Raw genomic sequence first — 22,973 nt, 5'->3', positions numbered from 1 at the left:
TGTGCTGACGCTACGAACACGAAGGCTGTTTCCCATAAATTTGTGTTACCTCAGAATAATAATGATGGTGGATTAAGTTTTATTGGCGCACGAGCAACTTACCAAAGAATGGCTGTTTTGACCATAAAGTATGCGAAGTCGAAGGCCAGTAATTTGTCCAGACCACGTACCTTACACCCCCAACACCCCGAAAATGTTTGGCGACAGCCCCTAACTTTTTACCTGTGCTCTACCTATAGAAAGTATGGACCTTGCTATCCCCCAATTTTTGCAACACTCTCACATGCTTGGAATTCTGGATAAATCACTGTCGGGGACGGTAAGCACGCGACACAAGAAGCACGAGTAAAATACGTGCTATACGCAGGGATTAAGGCTTAGGAGGGGATGCCTCCCCGTGTCCTATCCCCGCCAATTCCCTTCCTGAATTCATCAACTTCCTTGTCGCCACCTACAGGTGGTGTCCTGTGTTGGAAAATAGGGACATTCAGTTACCTCTACACTCCAGCTCACCTTCAGCCATCATCAGGAACAACAAAGCCGTATTCATTCCACACGTTCTTGCTTCGAATCATAATGGACGACTTGCCCCCCCTACGCCATTGATTACGTAACGCCACCGCGCAAACGCGGTGGGCTCTATCAGCTTTATGAGCCAATCAACCGACACGTTTTTCCCGCTTCTTGCCAACTACAGCAAAATATAACCTCGAACCGGCCTTCTCGTGACGCCACCAAGTTGTAAACAGAGGGTGTTACAGAGCAGAGTTCGAGGTAACTCGTTACTGCAACTAAGTTACTTTTTTTGGTAACTTGTAACGCAACTCGGTGCTTTTTGCGCCGTGGCAACTTTCAGAGGAACTCGTTTCTTTTTCAAGTAACTTTGCCAAAGACACTTAAGCTAGAAGCTACAAGTTACTTTTAATTCGCTTTTCGCTGAAGTCAACATATCTTCTTGCTTTCTCTCTGGTTCCTTCATGACATTTTACGTCATAAAGCGTGATATTCAATCCATGACAGTATTCTATTGAGGAAGTAAGAACCGCTGCCATTGAAATGAAGATGAACCATCGTGCGCACACAGGGAGTAAGATGCAAATCGTTCGAATTGTTGGACCTAAACGAAAACGATCTAAGCGTCTTGCACTCCTTCGCAGGCAACTCAATGTCTAACTCAACTGCTCACGCGCGCTGCACATGTGTAGTGCTATTTTGTGTCCGAAGTAACTTGGGAGTAACTCGATCTTGTTTTAAGTAACTCCGTAAGTGCGAGTTATATTTCAGGCCTCGTTATTAACTTCGTTACATTTTTCACACGGTAACTTAACTCGTAACGAGTTCTTTTTGACGAGTAACTTCTCGATCCATGGTACCACAGGGGTGACACAAACCCGCCATTGTTGTAACTACCCTCAAGCGGGTGCTTTTGGCAAAACTGCCATCTTGTCCTGGTCGCACGTCATAGAAAACGTCATTTTGAGGTCATGTGACTTTGTTTACATGTCGTTTTGCCACTTACCGACATATTTTCGCCGTCATAACACCAAGAGATGACCGTATTTTGCCAGCGTAAACTATGCGGTGCTTCTTCCGCAACATGGTAGCCCATTTCACCTTAGTTTAAGTACATCGCATCGGCTCGGCGCGGTCGTCATCACATCTTTGGAAGTTGTCAACAATACGAGGCTTTATGTGTAAAATTGCGCGTTTTACTGCGAGATTATCGGATAAAAATAATTACCGTGATCGAAAAACATTCAAAACGTCGTCCAGAAACAACAACCGCATTGTTTACAAACGGTTTGGCCGCCGATCACGGGCGCCGCTATCTTTAAGGTCACGTGTGCCTTGACGTTTGCTGTGACGTGCGACCAGGACCTGTCGAGGATGCATTGCGTTCGCCCAGCACGCTTTCGTCTACGGAGCAATACATTGGATGCCACCCCTGTGCATGGCACAGAGGACCGCACACGTGTGCTTTAGGTATCAAATCAGGTTCCGACACAGGTTATACATACCCGCCGTACGGCCCACGTACGGAAAAACAACTTTACTTTATGATGCTAATCGGGAAGTTCTTCTCCAGGGCCGATACTTCACTCCACACATGTGGGAAGTTCGTTCTGCGTCCATGGAAGCATACAGGGTGGTCCACCAACCATGATAGAAATTCATAGTAAAAAACGTAAGCCCCGAAGAGACATGCGGTTGAGGAGCGGTTGAGCTCGTGACGCACCTGTGCAGCACGGGCGTGGATTGTTCTGCTCTTCGTTAGCCCTAAGGTAACCTAGCTATCTTAAACCCGAAATAACCCCTCACCTTCAGGCCGATGGCCAAGAATGGTGATGGTGGTCGTTCCGGTCTCCCCGGAACGCACGACGCGGTTCCCCGAGGCCGTAGTCGCTCCCCGGTACGGAGAAACCGGTCGAACTCCGCCCCTTGCGAACGGACACTTCTGTCACTTCAACAGCCTTCTCTGGCCGAGGACCGAACATCAGGCACAGAAGTGTATGACGTAAGTCAGACCAGTGATCCAATGAATTGTGATGAATCACTGGACCAAGATATGGGGGACCCTTTCACACTGGTGACTTACAAGAAAAATAGGCCTCAAGGCATCCCTGTATTGTTCAAGCCAGTTGACCCTGGAAAGTCGTTTTGGAAAGTCAATCCCAACGTGGTAGCGAAGACTATTCGCTCTGCGGCCCAGGAATCAATTCTCCGTCATCGTGTCAACGCTGATGGCTCCATGTGCATCTTCGTCCAGACGGAAGGGGCAGTGTCTAATCTGATGACCCTTAGTGAAGTGGCTGGGGTGGCAGTTACTGTCACCATCCCCTCCTCATACGTTAATAACATGGGGAAAATCTATGACGTCCCACTGGAGTATACCGACGAGGAACTCACCTCGTATTTGGGAGAGGATGGCGTCATAGCCGCTCGGCGTCAAGTGCGGCATGTCTCTCATGAAGATGGGTCGGACCAGTACATCCCCCTTCGAAATGTCATATTGACCTTCAAGTCCAACAGAAGGATACCTGAGGAAGTTAAGTTTGGCTTCTCAACGCATAAGGTGCATGAGTATGTGGAAGGTCCAGTGCAATGCTATCACTGCCAGAGGTTCGGTCATCTTGCTCGAAGCTGTCGATGGCCACTACGGTGCAAGTTCTGCTCTCAGCCGCACACGCTCAAGGAATGTACAGCGCGGCGCCAACCGAAATGTGCAAACTGCGAGGGACCGCATGCTGCATCGCATTCTTTATGTCCCCGGAAGAGGGCAGCTACAAGGCGCTTTCAGGCTCGTGTTTTGACCAACACCCCTTCCCCTTCCCCTGGGATCAGGAAGGCACGACGTAGTGCACAAACGGACGGAGGTTCAACTTTAGGTCTCCAGGCGGCCAAAAGTGATGGTCGACCACAAACTACTGCGAGATCCCAAAGGGCACCTCAGCAGGTCTCAAAACCAACAGTCAAAACCCCCAAACCACAAGCATTTAAGCCTCAACCGAGTAGGCATGTGCGGCTCCTAGATAGTCAGCATGACATCCCTAATGCTACCACTCCTCTCCGTGCAACTTTCGCGGCCGCAGTGCGAGGTCCAAGGAAGACCGACGAGACTCTGCCAGCAGCGCCTCGACGGCTGAAATGGCACTCCCCCCAGTCTTCGAATGACTCCTGTGTCATCATCCCCTTAGTTATTGCTGCTATGAAGGCCATTGTTGCTTGTTGCCCTGAGGCTGCGCGGTTGCCCGAAGTCAAGGCCCTTCTAGAGATTGACAGCCTTTTCCTCGGTCATGGAGCAAATCTATAGGAATGCTGTCTTAATGCAGTGGAACGCGCGCAGTCTGCGCAACAAGCTGCCAGATCTTAAAGAATTTCTACTTCGGCATCGAATTCCCATGTTGGCTATTAGTGAAGCTTATGTTGAGAAGGACTTCAGACTCAGCGGTTATAGGTTGGTCACGCAAGAAGATACAGATTTCTCAAGGACGGTTCTGCTTGTTCGACGCGATTTCAATGCAGCTGCCCTTCCAACGCCGAAAGTGGCTGGTCTAGACTGTATCCGGTGCAGAATTCGCTTGGGTAAAACTGTCGTCACTGTGGTGAACTTATACGTGCCGCCGTCAGCTAAGGTGTCCAAGAGCGATCTGAAGGCTGTGCTGGACAATTTAGAGTCTCCTTGTCTAGTGGTCGGTGATATTAATGCTCACCACTCTGCATGGGGGAGCACCAAAACTGATCGTCGAGGGAAAATATGGATGGAGCTGATCGAGAGCATGGATCTCTGCATCCTGAATGATGGATCACACACGTTTTTGCGGAGGTCCTTCACTACGGACGTTCTGGACGTCTCCTTCTGCTCAAGAGATATCTATAGGAAGCTCCATTGGTACACGGACATTGATGGCAGGGGAAGCGACCACGTGCCCATATACATCACGTATGATGGATATTCAACGAGAGCGGGATGTAGAACGGCGAAATTAACAGACTGGCGTTCGTTTCGTACAGCATGTGGAGATAGGGCCCACCCTTTGCTTTCTGTGGATCAGCTAGAGAATGTCATTGCCGATGCCCTTGCCTCGTCCTCTAAAACAGTCAACGTGTGTTCTGGTCACTTAGGGTCTAACCCTCGTGTGGAGCAACTACGTGCTGTCCGAAGGCGCGCTGAACGTAAAGCTCGACGGACAGGAGATCTTTCTGATATACAGGAAGCAAGACGCGTGAGTAGGCTTGTCCAGAAAGAACTCCGAAACCTTGACCGTCAACGGTGGCGGCACTTCTGTTGCTCCTTATCACCTTTTGAGAGCCCTGCTCGGATATGGAGAGTCGCAAGAAGTTTAAAGGAGAACCCTCCAGTTCGGAACCCACTTGGAGCTCTTGCGCCCCTAACATCTACGTCTGAGAAAGAGGTGGCCAGGGAATTCTGCCGTGTCATTACGAAGGGAGCCAATGTAACCAGCACCGAGGAGTACCTAACCCATACAGCCCATGTGACATCTATTCTCGAGCATGCCAACCCAGCAGCTGTCCCTGCCTTGGATATGGACTTCTCCGTGGCAGAACTTTCGTCAGCCATTTCAGCTGCATGCAAGAAGTCTTCTCCAGGCCCGGACGCCATTACATACACAGTGATTCGAAACCTTGACCCTACTTCCCTTCAGGCCCTGCTGAACATCTGCAATCACTCGTGGAGGCATGGACAGGTTCCTAGGCAGTGGAAAGTCGGCCAAGTGGTACCGTTGCTAAAACCAGGAAAACACCCATCCCAATTGGCATCATTTCGCCCGGTAACTCTGACCAGCTGCTTGGGGAAAGTTATGGAAAGAATGGTCTTGCGTAGAATTGAGTGGTGGCTCGAAAGCCGTGCCTTCTTCCCTCAAGAGCAAGCTGGGTTTCGACGGCACCGCAGTTCGATAGACTCTGTCCTCGACTTGGTCACGTCGGTGGAAGAGGCACGACGAGGCAGGAAGATCTCGGCGGCGGTATTTCTTGATGTTAAGAGAGCATACGACACCGTTAGCCATCCATCAATCTTACATGCTCTATACAGCGCTGCGCTCTCGCGTACAACGTTGCTTTGGATAGCCGATTCCCTCAGTCAACGAGGTATTTTCGTCCGGACAAGACAAGGCGACACAGAGCAATTCCCCATCTCTCAGGGGGTACCACAAGGAAGCGTCCTAAGCCCGCTCCTCTTTAATGCCGTTATGGCGGGCATTGGAACCTGCATTCAGCGGAAAGTCAACTTGTCCCTGTATGCCGATGACATCTGTGTTTGGACTACAGGCACTTCCCGTCCAGCACTCCGTCAGCGTCTTCAGCGCACGTTAGATGCCATTCGCCTCTACTTACTCCAGGCAGGAATGGAGATATCCGTAGAGAAAAGCGCAGTTCTAGCCTTCACGCGCAAAGACATGCATAGATATCGCCTGTATGTTGGTGGAAGCCCACTGGAGCAGGTGACACATCACAAGTTCCTAGGCGTGACTCTATCGTGGAATTTGTCGTGGAAGCGCCACATAGACGTCATTGAACAGAAAGTCCAACGCTGGGTCAACGTGATTCGTCACTTCGCAGGTATAAGATGGGGGCGAGACGAGAAGGATCTCCTCATGCTGCACAATGCCCTGGTTCGTGGCTCAGTGATGTACAGCCTTCCCGTCCTACACGGACTTCCTCAGACATTGATTCAAAGGATGCGAGCCATGCTAGCGCGCAGCCTTCGGGTATGTCTTGGGGTCCCACGAGGCGCTGAAACCCGTCTAGTAGTGGCTGAGGCCAGGGACATCCCCATTGAGGTTCTCCGTACTCGGGAAACTGCACGCCACTATCTGCGTCTACGTGCCCATCATAACCGTCACACTCTGATTCGCAAGCTTCACGCTAGACGGAACGCGACGGTTCATGCTGCTGTGACATCATTCAGACCTCATATCCCCAAATTCATAGTCGACCCGACGGCACCCAAAGTGCCTCCATGGACGTTGCCATCGCCGTCTGTCACTGTCTCCATCCCCGGTCTCAAGAACAACAAAAAGAACTATCCTGATTTTATTCTTAGGCAACTTACCCTTGACTTCGTCGAGGCTCAATACCGCAACAGTACCGCTGTATACACGGATGGATCGTCGACCAGGGACACTTCATCTTCAGCCTTTGCCATTCCATCACAGTCTGTTACACGTGGGTGTCGTCTATCCCACCGTACCTCATCGACATCCGCTGAACTTTATGCTATCTTGTTATTTTTGACATATGCGGAAGACTGTGAACCGCGGCACTGGGTAATTTACACAGACTCTAAAGCAGCTCTCCTGTGCATTAAGAACATGGGCATCCGCGGTTCCCTTGCCTCAGTGGTGATAGACATCCTGTGCGCCCTGAAGTCCCTACAAGATCGCTCCCACTACGTTGCCTTTCAGTGGGTTCCAGGGCATTGCGGAATAACTGGGAACCACGAGGCCGACGCTGCCGCTGCCGCTGCACACCAACAACGACCTTCTATGCCCATTATACTCTCGAGAGGAGACAGAAGATCCCTCCTCAGGCATTTGTCCGATTCCTGGTCTACCCTACAGTGGCAACACGACATTCCAACTATGTCCTCTTTGGGGAATGTAGACCCAACGCAGTCATACCGACTGCCTGCAAAGCTTCCTCGTCCTCTGAAGTCACTCATCCACAGGCTCCGTCTGAATGTGGCCTTCACTCCGTCCTATCGATACCAGCTAGGCTGTGAGGCTAGCCCTATGTGCAACGAGTGTGGCGTACTTGCCAACGTTGAGCACATACTCCTCAGCTGCCGGACCTATCTCAACGAGAGGCGTGCACTGCAGTCGCAGCTTGCCACCCTTGGCTGCCGCCCCTTCAACTTGTCGACCATCCTCGGCCCTTGGGACACCGCGGCCGACTCCAGGACGGCCTTACGTCACGTGGTTGACTTCTTTGAGGCGACAGGCCTAAAGGACTCACTATGACCCCAGCAGCGCCCTCGGACACTCCCACCACCACGATCACGTCCAGCATCGTCATCGCCACTTCGATCATTCCCGTCATCTCTCATCGTCATCACTGATCATTGTCACCACTCATATTAGACCCCTAGCTATGGGGTAGCGTTCCACTCCTAGAGTGGAAAATCTCCCCACTTCATCATCACAATATATATGTTGTTGTTGCGGTTGAGGATTTTTTTTCTGCCAATAACTTTTGCCACATATATTGGTAACATTTTTATTTCATTTCAATTGACGGAAAGTTAATTTCTTGAATTGAACTCCGAAATTTCCGAAGGCAGCCTAACGTTTTCTTTTTTATTATTATTTTTTTTTGCGGAAATGGGTTCCCCGTGGTCATTTTACCCAGTAGAGCACATAATCCAACTCGTAAAGCAATGGCAATTGCCGAAATAAATTCGCCGAAAATCCGTGGAAATGAGCCCTTGGCTCCGCCTCTCTTTTGACTGCTCGTGGTTGAGCGCAAAGCTGTGAAGAAAGGAGGTTACATTGACACGCCAGACGAGGGGGGGGAGGGTTACAAGCCGTTGGGTGACCTCATTTTTGATAAGATAGCTCTGATTCCCGCACTCACCGCGTGTGTTTGTTCCGTGGGTAAGGCTTGTACCCCTTTCGAAGACTGGGAGGTGGTGGCAAACGAATGATGCTGTTTTTGTTAGCAATGCCAGGCACAGACTCATGTACAGGTCCCGACAAAAGTTTACGGAACACGTGAGCGGTGTATTTTCTCCTCGGTACGACACCCTAGCGGCAAGCGGAAGCTGGCGAAATTCGCCAGCTTCCGCTTGCCGCTAGGGTGTCGTACCGAGGAGAAAATACACCGCTCACGTGTTCCGTAGCCAGCTTCCGCTTGCCGCTAGGGTGTCGTACCGAGGAGAAAATACACCGCTCACGTGTTCCGTAAACTTTTGTCGGGACCTGTACATGAGTCTGTGCCTGGCATTGCTAACAAAAACAGCATCATTCGTTTGCCACCACCTCCCAGTTCACTGCCTCAGAGGGGTGGACGACTGCGCTCTTGGCGACACACAGCGGTAGTTTCGGTATGATTACTGTTGCATGTGCACGCGAAGTGAGTTGGATTTTACTGTTGTGCTCGCCAACAACACGTGATTCAACGATTGTTGAGACAGGGAGCGCGCCGCTATCATCGTGATGACAAGGATGAATCATGGTGGCAACTCTTGTATAGCTTTTATTGGAAAGCTATGATATGTAGACAAGAGAAAGAAAAATTTCTTGTAAACAGTTGCTGTATTATGGACGACGCGTGAGGAGCTGATAAACAATTGACGCTGAATTGATAATTGATTGATTGATAAACAACTGACGTTAGTCACGAGTTGTTGACGAGCACAACAGTTAAGGGGGAATGCTCCGGCTTGGAGACGTCTTCTTCTTTCACTAGATGGCGCGCGGGAGAAATTTTTATGCTTTGCTTTTTTTTTACCCTCCTTGCTCTCCTTTGCGTAAGTGACGGTTTCCTCCTCGTAAGGGCGGAGCCGTCGAGAGCACGCGGGCTTCGGCCTGACCTTGAGCTATGAATCACATATGGTTTGCTGCTATATTTGTCCATGCTTTATTGTGTTTAGCGGCGGCGCGTGTTTGAGATGTGGCGTGTGGCTCAGCTGCTTCGATCGTCTCGGCTGGTTTGTCATCGCTTCGTAGATTTGCTGACAGTTTCGCGAATGGCTTGAAGTGATAATCCATTTGGACTTGCTTACAGAGTGAGGGACGCTAATTGGGAAGGCGGAACTGAGCAAAACCGAGCGACCAACTTGTGTCTGATTTTTCGTTCTTCGCAATTTGGGTGATAACATTGTGTACATTTACAGCATGCGGATTAGGCGGTACAAATCTATCAAGTAGCTTTGCGTGGCGTATTACAGAGAAAGCCCAGGATTCTCTACCTGTCTGCTGCAGTCCCAGTTGGTGAGCAGCGATAAAGATAGGAAGGGACATAGTCGCTGGCCATGTCTCCTGTCTATGTTGGTATCCGGCTTTCTCTTCAACTGCCCACGAGTTGGAGATAGCGAATTTGGGGAACCAAACAACCACCACATTCTGACTATGGCTGGACACACAGTACATGCTGCACAGCGGCGCATTATCGCTATGATTTCACGTGCCATGCGCCTCACCTCATTCTGAGTGTGCGTGCCTGTTTAAGAATAGTGGAACACAAAACAAATAAATAGAAAATAAAATACACACACACACATTGACACATACACTCACGCATACACGTAATAATGGAATGACGATGGAATGCGAAGTTCACGGAATGTGTGAGCGTTTTCAACTGCACTGGAAAATGAGTGAACACGAAGTAATCTTGTTCTTCCGTACTGTTTTTGCACTAAAGAAACGCATCAATGGTTCATTAACGAGGTTGAAGAGGTTGGAAAAAGTAAGCCCACTTCGCATATGTAACCACAAAGGTCAGAATGGAAGAACAACAGGCGCCTGCGAGAGATTTGTCCTGTTCCCGCGGACAGCCTCTGCTTTCGACAATGCATTTTGGAACAATGTAGAGGGTGACCTCTTTTATTCCATACATATTTTTATATTATTAACTAATACTATTTGATTTTTTTTACTTGGGGTGCACACGCCACCGCGGAAGACATGACACAGGGCGAGCACGTAAGCACAGTTCGTTAATTACCTTTCTGAGTAGCGTTCTCTGTTTCTTCGTTTTTTTTTTTCGTTTGTAATAATGCGACATAGTCGATTGCAGCCAGGCTTCAGGAACTTGATTATAGTGTAAGATGCTCCGATGCGGGTCTAGAGCACTGCACGGGCCCGGGCTTACCCGAAAGCCCGGCACGGCCCGGCCCGGTCCGCGCTTGGTGTTTTTTAGGCGGGCCGGGCTCGGGCTCCAGGCACCGGGCCCGGGCCCGGTACGGGCTTGACAACGCCAGACATGGTCGGACGTGTACGCGAACTTATTTCACGAGACTGGACACCTGAATTTTGACATTACTTTTTTTCCCCATTGGCTATAGGATATCAGGTATTCGCATCTGAGAACTATCACTTTCTTACATGTGATCATGCTGATTTCGTGAATTGTTCTTGATTTCACGCGTGCACTCACACACATTTGAGGACGATTGGTGTGGGGTCCTGCACGAGTGTCAGTTAGGTTAGGTGTTGAGACATATTTCGTTCTCGTGAGGGTCCGGCACGAGGGTCGGATAGGTTAGGTGTTTTGACATATATTTCGTTTCCGTGAGGGTTCAAGAAACAGGAACTAACACCGAAGCATGTGCCATAGAGTCTCTTTTGAACCGCAATGTACTTACGCCCACGCGCGTACGCTGCGTGCTGCGTTCCCAAGCAAGCCAGCACCAAGCACAGAGCGGCTTGCCGGCAGAGAAACACAGCCGCCGCTGCGTTCGAGTGTACCTCCTGGCTCTCCACCAATTAGCTACGTCCTTTTCCTTGCTGCGCTGTGCTCTTTAGTAAATCTAGTACACCTCCGAACCTCGAGAACAGATAGAGCAGGGGCGGGCTGGAACCGGGCCTCAGCATGGAAACAACCGGGCCGGCGGAGTCGGGCTCGGGTCGGGCCCGGGCTGAAAATATGTAGAAGACGTCAGGCTCGGGCCGAGTACGGGCCGTAGCAGCTGGGACTGGGCCGGGCACGGGCCTGAAAATTCGGCCCTTGCAGTGCTCTATGCGGGTCAACGATGCGCCTTATACGGCCATACTGGAGCGTGTGCGCATTTAAGTTGCCATTTTGAGCGCAATAAATGAGGGTTTCTGATGTGTCAGATCTTTTGAAAAGCTGCCAATTACAAGGTTTATTAACGAATTATTGTTAATTACATGAAGGCGGGGGAGCAATATTATTTGCTGGATGTCCGTCCTTCCGTATATACCAAAGGCAAAGGAACAAAAAAACATAAAAGACACTTTCTTTCCAAATTGTTTTCGTTTATTCAGAACAGGTTATGAAGCGTTACAAGTATATTCTGAATACAAATTCTGTTTTTGCACACAAAGCACACCAGACTGTCCCAAGAACAGCGGAACAAAGCGGTTCACAAAGAAGCGACAACTGGAAATCTGAGACTAGCTTTGTGCTACTTGTTACAAATAGACGCTACATCAAAAGTAGCAGTACAAGTACCACAAAGATAGCCCCAGGTTTCAGGTCGTCGCTTTCTTTCTGAACTGCTCTGATTAGCTTTATATATATATCTGAATCTGAAGCAGCACTTGCCCTGCCCTGGAATTTCCCCCAAAACGGAAGGGTCCAAAGGAGAATGACCTCACCACCCGGACTTGACCTTCTGGAATATTCCCGTACCTGACTCACCGACAACCGCCTGTGGCGTGCCTTGTGGGTGTAGGAAAAAAGGTCCTCGGAGAAAAGGTCCCCGGAAAAAACGCCCCCGGAGAAAACGTCCCCAGCGAAAAGGTCCCCGCACAAAACGTCCCCGGAAAAAAGGTCACCGATTCACCGAACGCCGTTTCATCGAATCAGTGGCCGCCGGTTTTTCTTGCGGCAACGTGTGAAATACGTATAAGGCTCTCCTAACCTAACCTTGGTTAGTCTCCCCAACGTGTGAAATACGTAAAAGGCTCTGCTGACCTAACCTTGGTCAGGCGTCGATGAAATGGCGTTCGATAAAACGGCGTCGATGAAACGACGTTCGATGAAATGGGCGGACACGCTATTCATACAAATATAGGAAAAAGATGTATATTCTGCCCTCGATAATATGGCCTGGTCATAGGTTTCGGATGACACATGTCAAAGCTTGTCCACTAATTTCAGGGTGACTGATGATGCTCTTTGTGGCAATGGCCAACACACCTGACGGGGCAGTGTCCTGCCGTTGGGATCTGAATCAGCGGATAGAGCTAACAGCCAGAAGTGAACATATGTCCGACCCGAGAGATAACGCTGAAATAAATAGTAAAAAAGTAAAGTAGTAAATAGTAATAAATAAAATAAGGCATCGAAAAATTATAAGACTCCAAAGATAAAAATGCACTTTAAAATCTAAATCATGAAAATATACATTGTGTCGAGAGCCTCTTTAGATGCTCGGTAGCTGAAAGTTAACCACTCTGCTCTTTTTTTCTTCTCTCTCTGTTTCTTCTTTAACCACTTGCTACATCTCTGCGGAGCTCTTCAAATCAGTCCCATGTCAACAATACAAAAATGACGTGAAAATTCGCGCTCTAATGGTCACTGATTCGAGTTACGAGCGATAAAGTATAACTCCACGGGAGAGACTCCTGAGGGGACATTTTCTCCGGGGACCTTTCTGCTGGGGACGTTTTCTCCAGGGGCGTTTTCTCCGGGGACCTTTTCTCCGGTTCCCGTGCCTTGTACCGATGATGACGTCACATTCCAAACCTATTTAAGCAATCTGTAACCGCCTGCCCATCTTTTGCCCTGACGAAGACAGTGCCACTGTCGAAACGTCGACCCCTTTCTTTCATTCAACTTTTAATTTCTGCCCATTAAATGAACTAGTGTCTCTAACTTCCCTAAAATCTGTTGTCCGCGTCTTTTTCCTTCCACAACTATATATATATATATATGTGTGTGTATGTATTATGTTCTGCTCATCTTTTCTCCTGACGAGGACAGCGCCAAAGTCGAAACGTCGACCCTTTTTCATTTAACTTTTAATTTCTGCCCCCTCGCCAACAAATAAACTAGTGTTCCTAACTTTCCTAAAATACGTTGTCCGCGTCTTTTTCCTTTCAGAACTATATATATGTGTATATATATACACACAATACACACACAACAATATATTTTACACAATGCGGACGGCACAGCAGAAATCCAACCACCGAGAGTACGATCCTGTCTAATCATTGATTAACGAAGGTTCCTTATCAACTTCTTTATCAGCGTCTTTTCGAAACATTTTGAATTAAAAATGTTTTTCCATAAAATAATATAGAAAGATGACAACCTGCATACAGCTGTGCATTGGAGCTAGCTGCGATTCAGAGGGTATCTGACGACACAAAGAGGGTTACGTTGGGACAGGTACAAAGACGGCCGATGAAAGACTTGAGATTGTTAGAACAAGGTCTTTTATTTATTTATTTTTTGGCCGGTTTGACGAAATCGTGAAGGCCACCCATGTCTCCCACGCTCCCTGACGAATATGGCGGTCAAGCGTTGTGGTAATCAGTTACACAGGCAAGGCTGTGGCAGAAGCACTGAGGCGCCGCCCCCGTTCCCACCCGAACCCAGGCGCCAATACCCAAGGTCGGGCTCTGGGGAGCCGCTCCAGTAATCCCCTTCAATGTCTTGCCTTTGGCCTTCCCACGTTTTCCCTTTCTGGCTGACCCTTCCTCGGGCGACAATATATATGGATTCGGTATGTCAGTCCAAAGTGAGTTCTTGGTTAGCCATACGAAGTGTCATCATGCCGAAAGCTAAACCTCGTCTCTCCAAGAAGCGCAAGCGGACCAAGAGGGCGCGAAACATCGCCGAAGCAAGTAAAAGGAAGAGGCTCGTTCCCACCTCAGACAGGTACGGAGTTTTGGTATTTATATTTTTCACGCACCTAAAAATTGAACTTTCAGAACAATATGTAAACAATATGTGCGAATATGAATATTGAACAATATGTTCGAACTGCGACAGAAAACCGTGTGTTGGCGAGGAAACGTGATTTGAACCAAATTAGACATGTGACGTAGCAGGCGGCGGGACTTCAACTTCTAAACTTGGGAAATAAGCAGCATCCACTTGTTCGTCTGCTATACCGTCATTCCCCTGTCCCACCTTCATATTCTTGAGTTGTGGTTGTGAGTTAGTGAGTTAGTTGAGTTGTGAGTTATTCGGAGAAGTGCACGGGGGGGATTTTAGGACAGAGTCAGTATATTCGGTATTTAGGAGTATTTACAAGAATAAATACCCGGAAATTGGTATTTAAATATAATTCTAAATACATTTTTTAGGCTGTACAGTCAAACTCCTTTACAACGAAACTCAGGGGACAGCAAAAAAAATTCGCAGTAAAGGTATTCTCGTTAAAAAGGATGTCCATTATTGGACCTACAGGCTCCAGCGGGACCGCAAAAAAAATTTGCTGTAGTGGTACTTTCGTTAAAAAGGTGTTCGCTATAAAGGAGTTTGACTGTATTTCAATACAGCATAGACATACGTGTATTTATATTTTAAATAGTATTTTAGCTACAATGTATTTAAATACTGCCCATCCCTGCTGCCACCATTGTCAGCCCATCTTTCTTCAACTTTGCAACTCTGGCTGCTCAAAGCCATGAGGACTTTGATCCCCTTGCTCCCAATCGATTTCGCATTAATTTCTCTTCGAAGGACAGAAAAAGACAACACTTGTGCGCGTGAATGTTGGTCGAAAACGCGGTGATGAGAGCAGCGCTCGTTCACACTAAAGAAACGGTCTGCCATTGCCAGCTGAATACTGCATCGTGTTTGCCAAAGTCGTATACCAGTTCCGAAAAAAAAAAAATGAATATGTGGTCTCAGACAGAGCTGTACCCCGCAGCATCAAGGGAAAACTATATCGTGTTCCCTGGCGGCTGTTTCCAATGTCCGAGTATCGTAAAAACTCGGTTGGATAGGGTGCTCTTGCAGTAAAAGAGCTCTTTTGGGGGGACCTGTGGACAAGAGAGCGTCTTCAGCAAACCGCTTTATGACAAGAAATAGGAGTGCCATGGGCAAGCGTACAAATCTATACAAATCTGTACTGTATGAGATAACAAATGATGCACTGGTTCCCATATTTCATTTCGCTATACATTATGTTATTTTTGTATCTGAATTTATTTCCATTCTAAATGCTACGGTGTATTTTTGTGCCACATCCTTCAGAGCAAAAATGAATATCGTAAACATAGCTGCCACGTTGATAAAAGCGAGCAGGCCACAGGATCGCTCGGTTGACCAATTGGCAGTCCTTTCGCAACCTGAGCAAGAAAGATGTGCAGGCGGGAATGACAGCAGAGGAAATTACTGATCTCATTGTGCGGTGCATAACGTTGTCCACTACGACTGCTAAGGTCGCTGCTGGTCATGCAGGTACAGATCCAGTAGTGGAGCGTTTGCGTGCTTATAGGAGACGGGCGGAGCGAAAGGCTCGGCGATCTGGCCAACTCACGGATGTTCAGGATGCCCGTCGTGCAAACGTAATGGTACAAAAGGCCCTGAAGGCCGTGGACATACGAAGATGGCGGCAGTTCTGTGCGTCTCTGACCCCTTTTACCAGTACTGCGAAGGTATGGCGCGTTGCTCGAAGTCTCCGGGAAGCTCCTCCGGCGAAGAACCCCCTGCGATCTCTGTCTCTCTCGATTTCCAAGCCCGAGAAGGAAGTTGCATACCAATTTTGCAAGACCATAGCAGCGAGCTCCGAGGCGGCGAAATGTTCAGGCTTTCAGGAACATGTTGTGCAGCTACAGCGCGCTATTAGCCAAGCTCCTCTATCATCGGACCCCGACATGGATGCAGACTTCACGGTTGCAGAACTCAAGGCGGCCCTGGCGTTTTCTCGGAAAAAGTCGGCACCTGGTCCGGACTTGGTCACCTATGCTGCGCTCCGTAACCTGAATGACACCTGCCTTCTGGTCCTCTTAGAGATCTACAATAAATCATGGAGGGAGGGACAAGTCCCTGCTCAGTGGAAGGAGGCCCTAGTGGTTCCCATACTGAAACCTGGAAAACACCCCTTGGACCTGGCGTCTTTTCGGCCTGTCAGCCTTACCAGCTGCCTAGGGAAAGTTCTGGAGCGCATGGTGCTGCACAGGCTCGAGTGGTGGCTTGAGAGGAGATGTGTTTTCCCCCAGGAAATGTCAGGCTTCCGTAGGCATCGTAGTTCAATGGATTCGGTGATGGATTTGGTCTCTACTGTTGAGGAAGCGAAAGCCCGGAGGCAAATCGTGATGGCTGTCTTCCTGGACGTCAAGCGGGCGTATGACACCGTAAGTCACCCCGGTGTTCTGCATGCGTTACTTCGGTCGCAAGTGCCTGGGAAAGCGCTTGCATGGCTTTCCGACTTCCTGAGCCAAAGGCAAATTTTTGTCAGAACAGGCGAGGGTGACACAGAAAAGACTGCTGTTCCGCAGGGTGTCCCGCAAGGAAGTGTCCTAAGCCCGTTACTATTCAATATCGTCATGGTTGATCTCAAGGAATGTCTACCGAGGAGAGTAAATCTCTCCATATATGCGGACGATGTGTGTATCTGGACTGTTGGAAAGTCCCGGCCGGCAATTCAACATCGGTTGCAAAGAGCACTGGATGCCATCAACAACTTCTTCTTGAACGCGGGGATGGATATCTCCACCGAAAAAAGCGCTGTCCTTCCGTTTACTCGAAGAGAGATGCGGAGGTTCCAACTGCGGATTGGGGATTGCCCCCTCATACAAGTCAAGTTTCACAGGTTCCTGGGTGTTATCCTGGACCGCAACCTGTCGTGGCGAAGGCACATTGACTTCATCATCTCAAAGGCTCAGCGCTGGGGGAATGTGATTCGCCACTTTGCCGGCGTGCGCTGGGGCTGCACTGAGCGGGATCTTCTTGTGCTCCACAAAACTCTGGTTCGCGGCTCCCTGCTATACAGCTTGCCCGTATTGCACGGTATATCAGCCACGTCTGAGCACAAGCTTCGGTGTACACTGGCACGCAGCCTGCGGACGTGCCTTGGTGTCCCGCGCAGCGCTGAGACACGGATGGTGATCGCCGACGCCGGGGAAATACCCATCGATGTCCTCCGCCGAAGAGAAACCATCCGACACTACCTACGGTTGCTCGCTCACCACCGGCGTCATCCTCTGGTTCAAAAGCTACGTAGGCGGAAGAACAGTAAACTCTCGCTATGTGTTACAGCAACATCTGGAAACATCCCTGACTTCACTGTTGCCCCGACCGCCCCTTCAGTGGCACCATGGACACTGCCGAGCCCATCCCTCTCGACACACATCCCTGGCCTCCTGGGGCCGAAGAGCCAGATCCCCGTTTCGGTTCTCAAGCAGTCTACTTTGGAAATGATGGATACAAACTACAGAGGCCGCACGGCTGTGTTCACAGATGGTTCGTCTACGTCGGATGGCTCCTCCGCTGCCTTTGTCATACCGGAGGAGTCACTATCATGTGGGTTCCGCCTGTCACATCGCACTTCGTCGACCTCTGCGGAGCTGTATGCCATCTTGTTATCTCTAAAGTCTGTCTCAAAGTACCCTCCCCGTTCCTGGGTGATATACACCGACTCAAAATCAGCCCTGCAATGTGTAGGAACCATGGGCATCCGCGGCTCGTTGGCCCCGGTGGTTGTTAGTATCCTGACGGCGCTCAGGGTTCTCAGCGAACAGGGACACCGGGTGACCCTACAGTGGGTCCCCGGCCACACCGGCATTCAGGGCAACGAAGAGGCAGATTTGGCGGCTGCTGCGGCCCACCGTATCTCCAGAGCCCTGCCCATTATCCTCTCCAACGGGGATAGGCGCTCCTACTTGTCTGCGTTGGTGTCACCCTTGGCCCGCCAGCAATGGCTGCATGACATCACTCAATGGTCGCTCCTCCATGCAGTGGACCCGTCATTATCATTTAGGATGCCAGGTGGCTTCCCTCGCAGCTTTACGACACTCCTGCGGCGTCTACGACTCAACGTCGCCTTCACCCCTGCGTTCCGTGCTAAGCTGGGTTACAGTAACACGGCGCTGTGCCTAGCTTGCCGCACCCCAGCTACGATCCCCCATATCATCGAGGACTGTGAGCGGTACACGTGTGAACGCCGGGTACTTCGACGCCAACTTGAACTCCTCGACCATAGACCATTCAGCTTGTCCAAAGTACTTGGCCCATGGAGCTCCCCTGAACATCAGTGCCGGGCTCTTCGCTCTCTTTTTGTTTTCATGCAGGCCACTGGACTCCTTGAAGAGCTCTAAACAGAACTCCGACCTGTCGTTGCTTCCTTCTCACCATAATTCATCCTCTCATATTAACCACTGTGAAATGGGGTAGTGTCCTGTGGCTACCACGGGGAAACATCCCATGTCATCATCACTTCTTCATTTATTGTTGTTGTTGTTGATAAAAGCGACGACAGTGGTTTCAATGTTATACTATGCCGGACATCAAAAATTTTGTGACATATTCTCGCAAAACTCCTCATATATACAGGGTGTCCCAGAAAACGTGTCATTTGATTATAATTAAAAAACTACGCCACCTAGATTCATGCGGTCAACGGCATTTGTTAGGTGAAAACATTTGGAACCCGAGAAAAGGACAGAGGAGGGACGACACGACACGTTCTCGAACACAGCAACCCTTTAATAAAAGCAACACCTACGTACCCAACAACATCCGAATTGGTGGCGAGGGAGCAACCGACGCCACACTTACACAATTTCCCCTCGTGACACTCTCTTTGTACTCCTTTAACAGTCTGGCCACAGGGTCCCGAACATAATCTAGGACACTTGTCTCGTCGAAGGCCGGGGAACAATTATTACAAAGTCTAAGATGGGCGACAAGTTCGGAATTCCCAGACAACGACTCCGCATTTCTCTTGTGTTCGCTGAGCCGAGTGTTTAGACACCGGAGGAGTACAAAGAGATTGTCACGAGGGGAAATTGTGTAAGTGTGGCGTCGGTTGCTCCCTCGCCACCAATTCGGAAGTTGTTGGGTACGTAGGCGTTGCTGTTGTGTTCGAGAACGTGTCGTGTCGTCCCTCCTCTGTCCTTTTCTCGGGTTCCAAATTTTTTCATCATGTACCAGCTGGCCTGCACCCTTGCCCTTTTGGCATTTGTTAGGTGTTTGCCACCTCCTGAATTGCATGTCATGTAACCTAAATTTAATTATGTAATTTTTTTGCGAAGTGAACTCGGAAATTTGCCAAGTAAAGGTAACTTTTTTACCTCCCCAACATGAAGAGCATGCCGAATTTACTCTAATTCATAATAATTGACAGTGATATTCAGGATCTATCCTATCGGGAAAAATCGGGAAGCCGAACAGGCTTCTCGGGGCACTTCAGCATAACGCGCGAGGACTTTTCGAGCGCAATCGCTGTCAGTGCGACAAAAGGAGGTTGAAAACCCAGCCCACAGAGCGACAGTAGAAAAAGTGACAGCTCTTGAAATTGGGAAAGGGAATGTATGGTCCCATCTGAGGTCGGACGCGACAAGCTGCCTGTGAAAGATGAACGATGAAAGATGAAAGTCACTGAAAAGGTTCGCCAGCTGTAGGACTCGAACCCACATCCTCTGGATTACCGGTCCAGGGCTCTACCAATTGAGCTAAGCTAACATTCCTTCTCAGCGACTTCCAGGGTGCGTCCATCTGAAGGGACAAACCAGTCACTCTCTCTCACTCATCCTCCTTTCACTCTTACATTTTTGGTCACTCATACACACATTCATGAGATAGGGATCGACGCAAGCGGCAATTGTTGAACATGAGAGAACTGATGTTCTGAAGCTGGAACAACATAGAAGGGACAATCACATACAATTGATTATCCCTGTGATTGTCCCTTCTATGTTGTTCCAGCCTCAGAACATCAGTTCTCTCATGTTCAACAATTGCCGCTTGCGTCGATCCCTGTCGTATGAATGTGTGTATGAGTGTGCAAAAATGTAAGAGTGAAAAGAGGATGAGTGAGAGAGGGTGACTGGTTTGTTCCTTCAGATGGACGCACCCTGGAAGTCGCTGAGAAGGCGTGTTAGCTTAGCTCAATTGGTAGAGCCCTGGACCGGTAATCCAGAGGATGTAGGTTCGAGTCCTACAGCTGGCTAACCTTTTCAGTGACTTTCATCTTTCACCGTTAATTTCTTAGGCAACTTGAGGCCTTGTATGTGATTGTCCCTTCTATGTTGTTCCAGCCTCAGAACATCAGTTCTCTCAAGCTGTCTGTGTTATCTCTCTCTGCCGTGCCGGTGTGGGCTGGGTTTCCAACCTCCTTTCGTCGGGCTGACAATGAATTCGCTGAACGATTTGTCGCGCGCTATCCTGTGCAGGATCCCTAGAGCATGATTTTCGGCTATTTCTTCCGGTACTATAGCTCCTCAATATTCCTGTCAATTATCATTAATTTGAGTAAATTCGGCATGCTCTTCACATTGGTGGGGTAAAAAAGTAACCTTTACTTGGCAAATTTCAGAGTTGAGTTCGCAAAAATTTACATAATTAAGCTTGGGTTACATAACATGCACATCAGGAGGTGGCAAAAACCTAGTAACAACAAATGCCCTTGACCGCATGATTCTAGGTGGCGTAGTTTTTAATTATAATTATATGACACGTTTCCTGGGACACCCTGTATACTGTAGCTCACGAAAATCCTTCAGATGAATAATTCATGAACAGGTGGCGTCATCGAAGAAACATCTTTTTGGTAAAGATCATTGGGACATCGGCCATGACCTGAGTAGAGAGCGACTCATTTGCATACACTCACTAATTCGGTAAACATCCTTTTAAATTTTACTTCGCACGCGTGCGGGACCTGTGTTTTACGCATCGGGACCTTCAGCGAAAAATATTGTGAGGAAAAAACCGCGTCGACGAATCGCCATTTTTACATGTTTCCGCGCGCATGAACAGACTGCTCTAGTGCAAATTACATGACTTTTCATTGAGTTTCTGAAGACAATTTGCCAGCCGCAAATCCCCTGTAAATCCTCTGTTTACTCAGTGTGCGAGATACGAAACCACTTTGCACAGAGAGCAATGGTTATTAATTGCAACGTTCCTGATAATATCATGTTGTCTTGTTCGTCAACTGTACACTCAAGCAACAGTGATTTTGATTGAATGAATGTCGCGTATTTGTTGGTGGTTAGGCCTAGCAAAGCGATCATGCCAGAGCAACCTAAATAAGGTTAGTTTTGGTCAGTATGGTAATGTTAGTTCTGGAAGAGTATTGCAGTACACCCCTGGAGGGGTTAGGCAGGCACAGAGGTCCTTGTCATGAGCAGGGATCAGAACCGGTATTGTTTTCGGTCCGGTTCGGGTTCGGGTTAAGGCATCCCAAGCAGCACAATGTACTGAAAGTCGAGTGCAATAGGGGTGGATGGGTAGGTGAAAGGCCCTGAACAGACTCTCGAAACTAAAGAACATTGATAAGACACATACCGTCCACCCCTGTTGCACTCGACTTTTAGTACAGGGTGTATGTCGAAAAGGGGAAAAAAAATAAAACACCGTCAAGAAGCCCGCGAAGAGGGAATCACACACGTAACATGAAAAACGGTTAGGAGCAACTATTATTTATTCGAACAAGAACTTTCGTGCAAGAGACTGCACTTCTTCAGGTTACACAACTAGGTTCAGGTTGTGTAACCTGAAGAAGTGCAGTCTCTTGCACGAAAGTTCTTGTTCGAATAAATATTAGTTGCTCCTAACCGTTTTTCATGTTACAGGGTGTATGCGATAAAAGGTCAGTCACATTTTCGTGCAAAAAGTGATACCTCCTTGATGCTATACCTCTATCACGAAAAGACTTTCTCTGCCTCAAAGTGAATCATTTATGCTAGAGGAACCTACGAAACGATTGTGGTTACCTAGCATTGTGTAACAAAATAAATATGACCATGCAAACTTTCACCTCCATCCATCGGTATTGCGCATAGGAAACACATGAAGACGAAAGTTTCCGTGGCCGTGTTTACTTTATTACGCTGTGAATGGTAACCACAATTTTTTCGTAGGTTTCTCTGGCATAAGTGATTCACTGTATGGCAGCACAAGTCCGTCTCTAAAATAGATATAGTGTCACGCGCGAAAATGTCACTGACCTTTTATAGCATACACCCTGTACATTGTTCTGCTTGGGATATTGGTTCGGTTCGGGTTTAGCTCCGCTGAACTGAAATTATCAGCTTGAGCCGGTTCAGGTATATCGGTTCGGTTCGGGTTTGCTTAGGAGACCCTCCCCCCCACAACACACACACACAGACAAAAAAAAAATCGGTCAGCGGTCGGGACATTTACAGGGATTGGAACCGTTACTTTTTCGGTCCCGGTTTACTCGTTTCATGGGCAGTATATTTTGCTACATGAAAGCGAGCTTACGCTCACCGACACGGTTGTAAGACAAAGGTGTGAGATAACTGTTTCAGGTGAAAAAGCTTTCAGGAAAGCATGTGAAAACAGAAGACAAGTAATAAACGCATTTATTATTTACCTGATATTTTACTGTATTGTACTCTCGTGGTCGTCTCCTGAAAACGAAAAGCGAAGTGCTGGAATCTTTTTGGCAGAACCCGGTCAGCGCCTTATTTTGCTGCGGTAAAAAACTGACGCTACAGTCACAAACTTGTACTCGCATCTGGCATCGTACAAAAAAATAAACAAACAAACAAAAAAGGTCGGTCACTAGTACAATTATTTCACCTCTGAACCGATTCCCGAACCGGTAACCGTATGAATTTTTTTTCGGTTCAGTTCCGGTTCGGTTCAGGACATGCAAAAAAATTGTTCGGTTT

At 48.5% G+C, this 22,973-nt stretch overlaps 1 protein-coding gene and 2 non-coding genes across 3 annotated transcripts; 2 read left to right on the top strand and 1 right to left on the bottom strand.

Annotated features, from left to right (window-relative positions):
* Positions 1–2,329: 2,329 nt before the first annotated feature.
* On the top strand, positions 2,330–3,811 carry LOC135373764 (uncharacterized). The gene has a single exon (XM_064606852.1). The coding sequence runs from the start codon at positions 2,330–2,332 to the stop codon at positions 3,809–3,811; it is 1,482 nt and encodes a 493-aa protein (XP_064462922.1).
* Positions 3,812–19,721: 15,910 nt separating this feature from the next.
* On the bottom strand, positions 19,722–19,794 carry Trnat-ggu (transfer RNA threonine (anticodon GGU)). The gene has a single exon. It is a non-coding gene; the product is annotated as a tRNA-Thr (tRNA).
* A 414-nt stretch (positions 19,795–20,208) lies between these two features.
* Trnat-ggu (transfer RNA threonine (anticodon GGU)) lies at positions 20,209–20,281 on the top strand. The gene has a single exon. It is a non-coding gene; the product is annotated as a tRNA-Thr (tRNA).
* Positions 20,282–22,973: the final 2,692 nt, after the last annotated feature.

Source organism: Ornithodoros turicata, unplaced genomic scaffold (assembly GCF_037126465.1).
Source record: "Ornithodoros turicata isolate Travis unplaced genomic scaffold, ASM3712646v1 Chromosome31, whole genome shotgun sequence".
Lineage (NCBI taxonomy): Eukaryota > Metazoa > Arthropoda > Arachnida > Ixodida > Argasidae > Ornithodoros > Ornithodoros turicata.
The sequence above is the reverse complement of the archived record's forward strand: the minus strand, read 5'-3'. Positions and strand labels throughout refer to the sequence as shown.

Excerpts from the sequence above, each read along its gene's own strand:
- LOC135373764 (XM_064606852.1), top strand. The coding sequence starts at position 2,330 with ATGGCCAAGAATGGTGATGGTGGTCGTTCCGGTCTCCCCGGAACGCAC.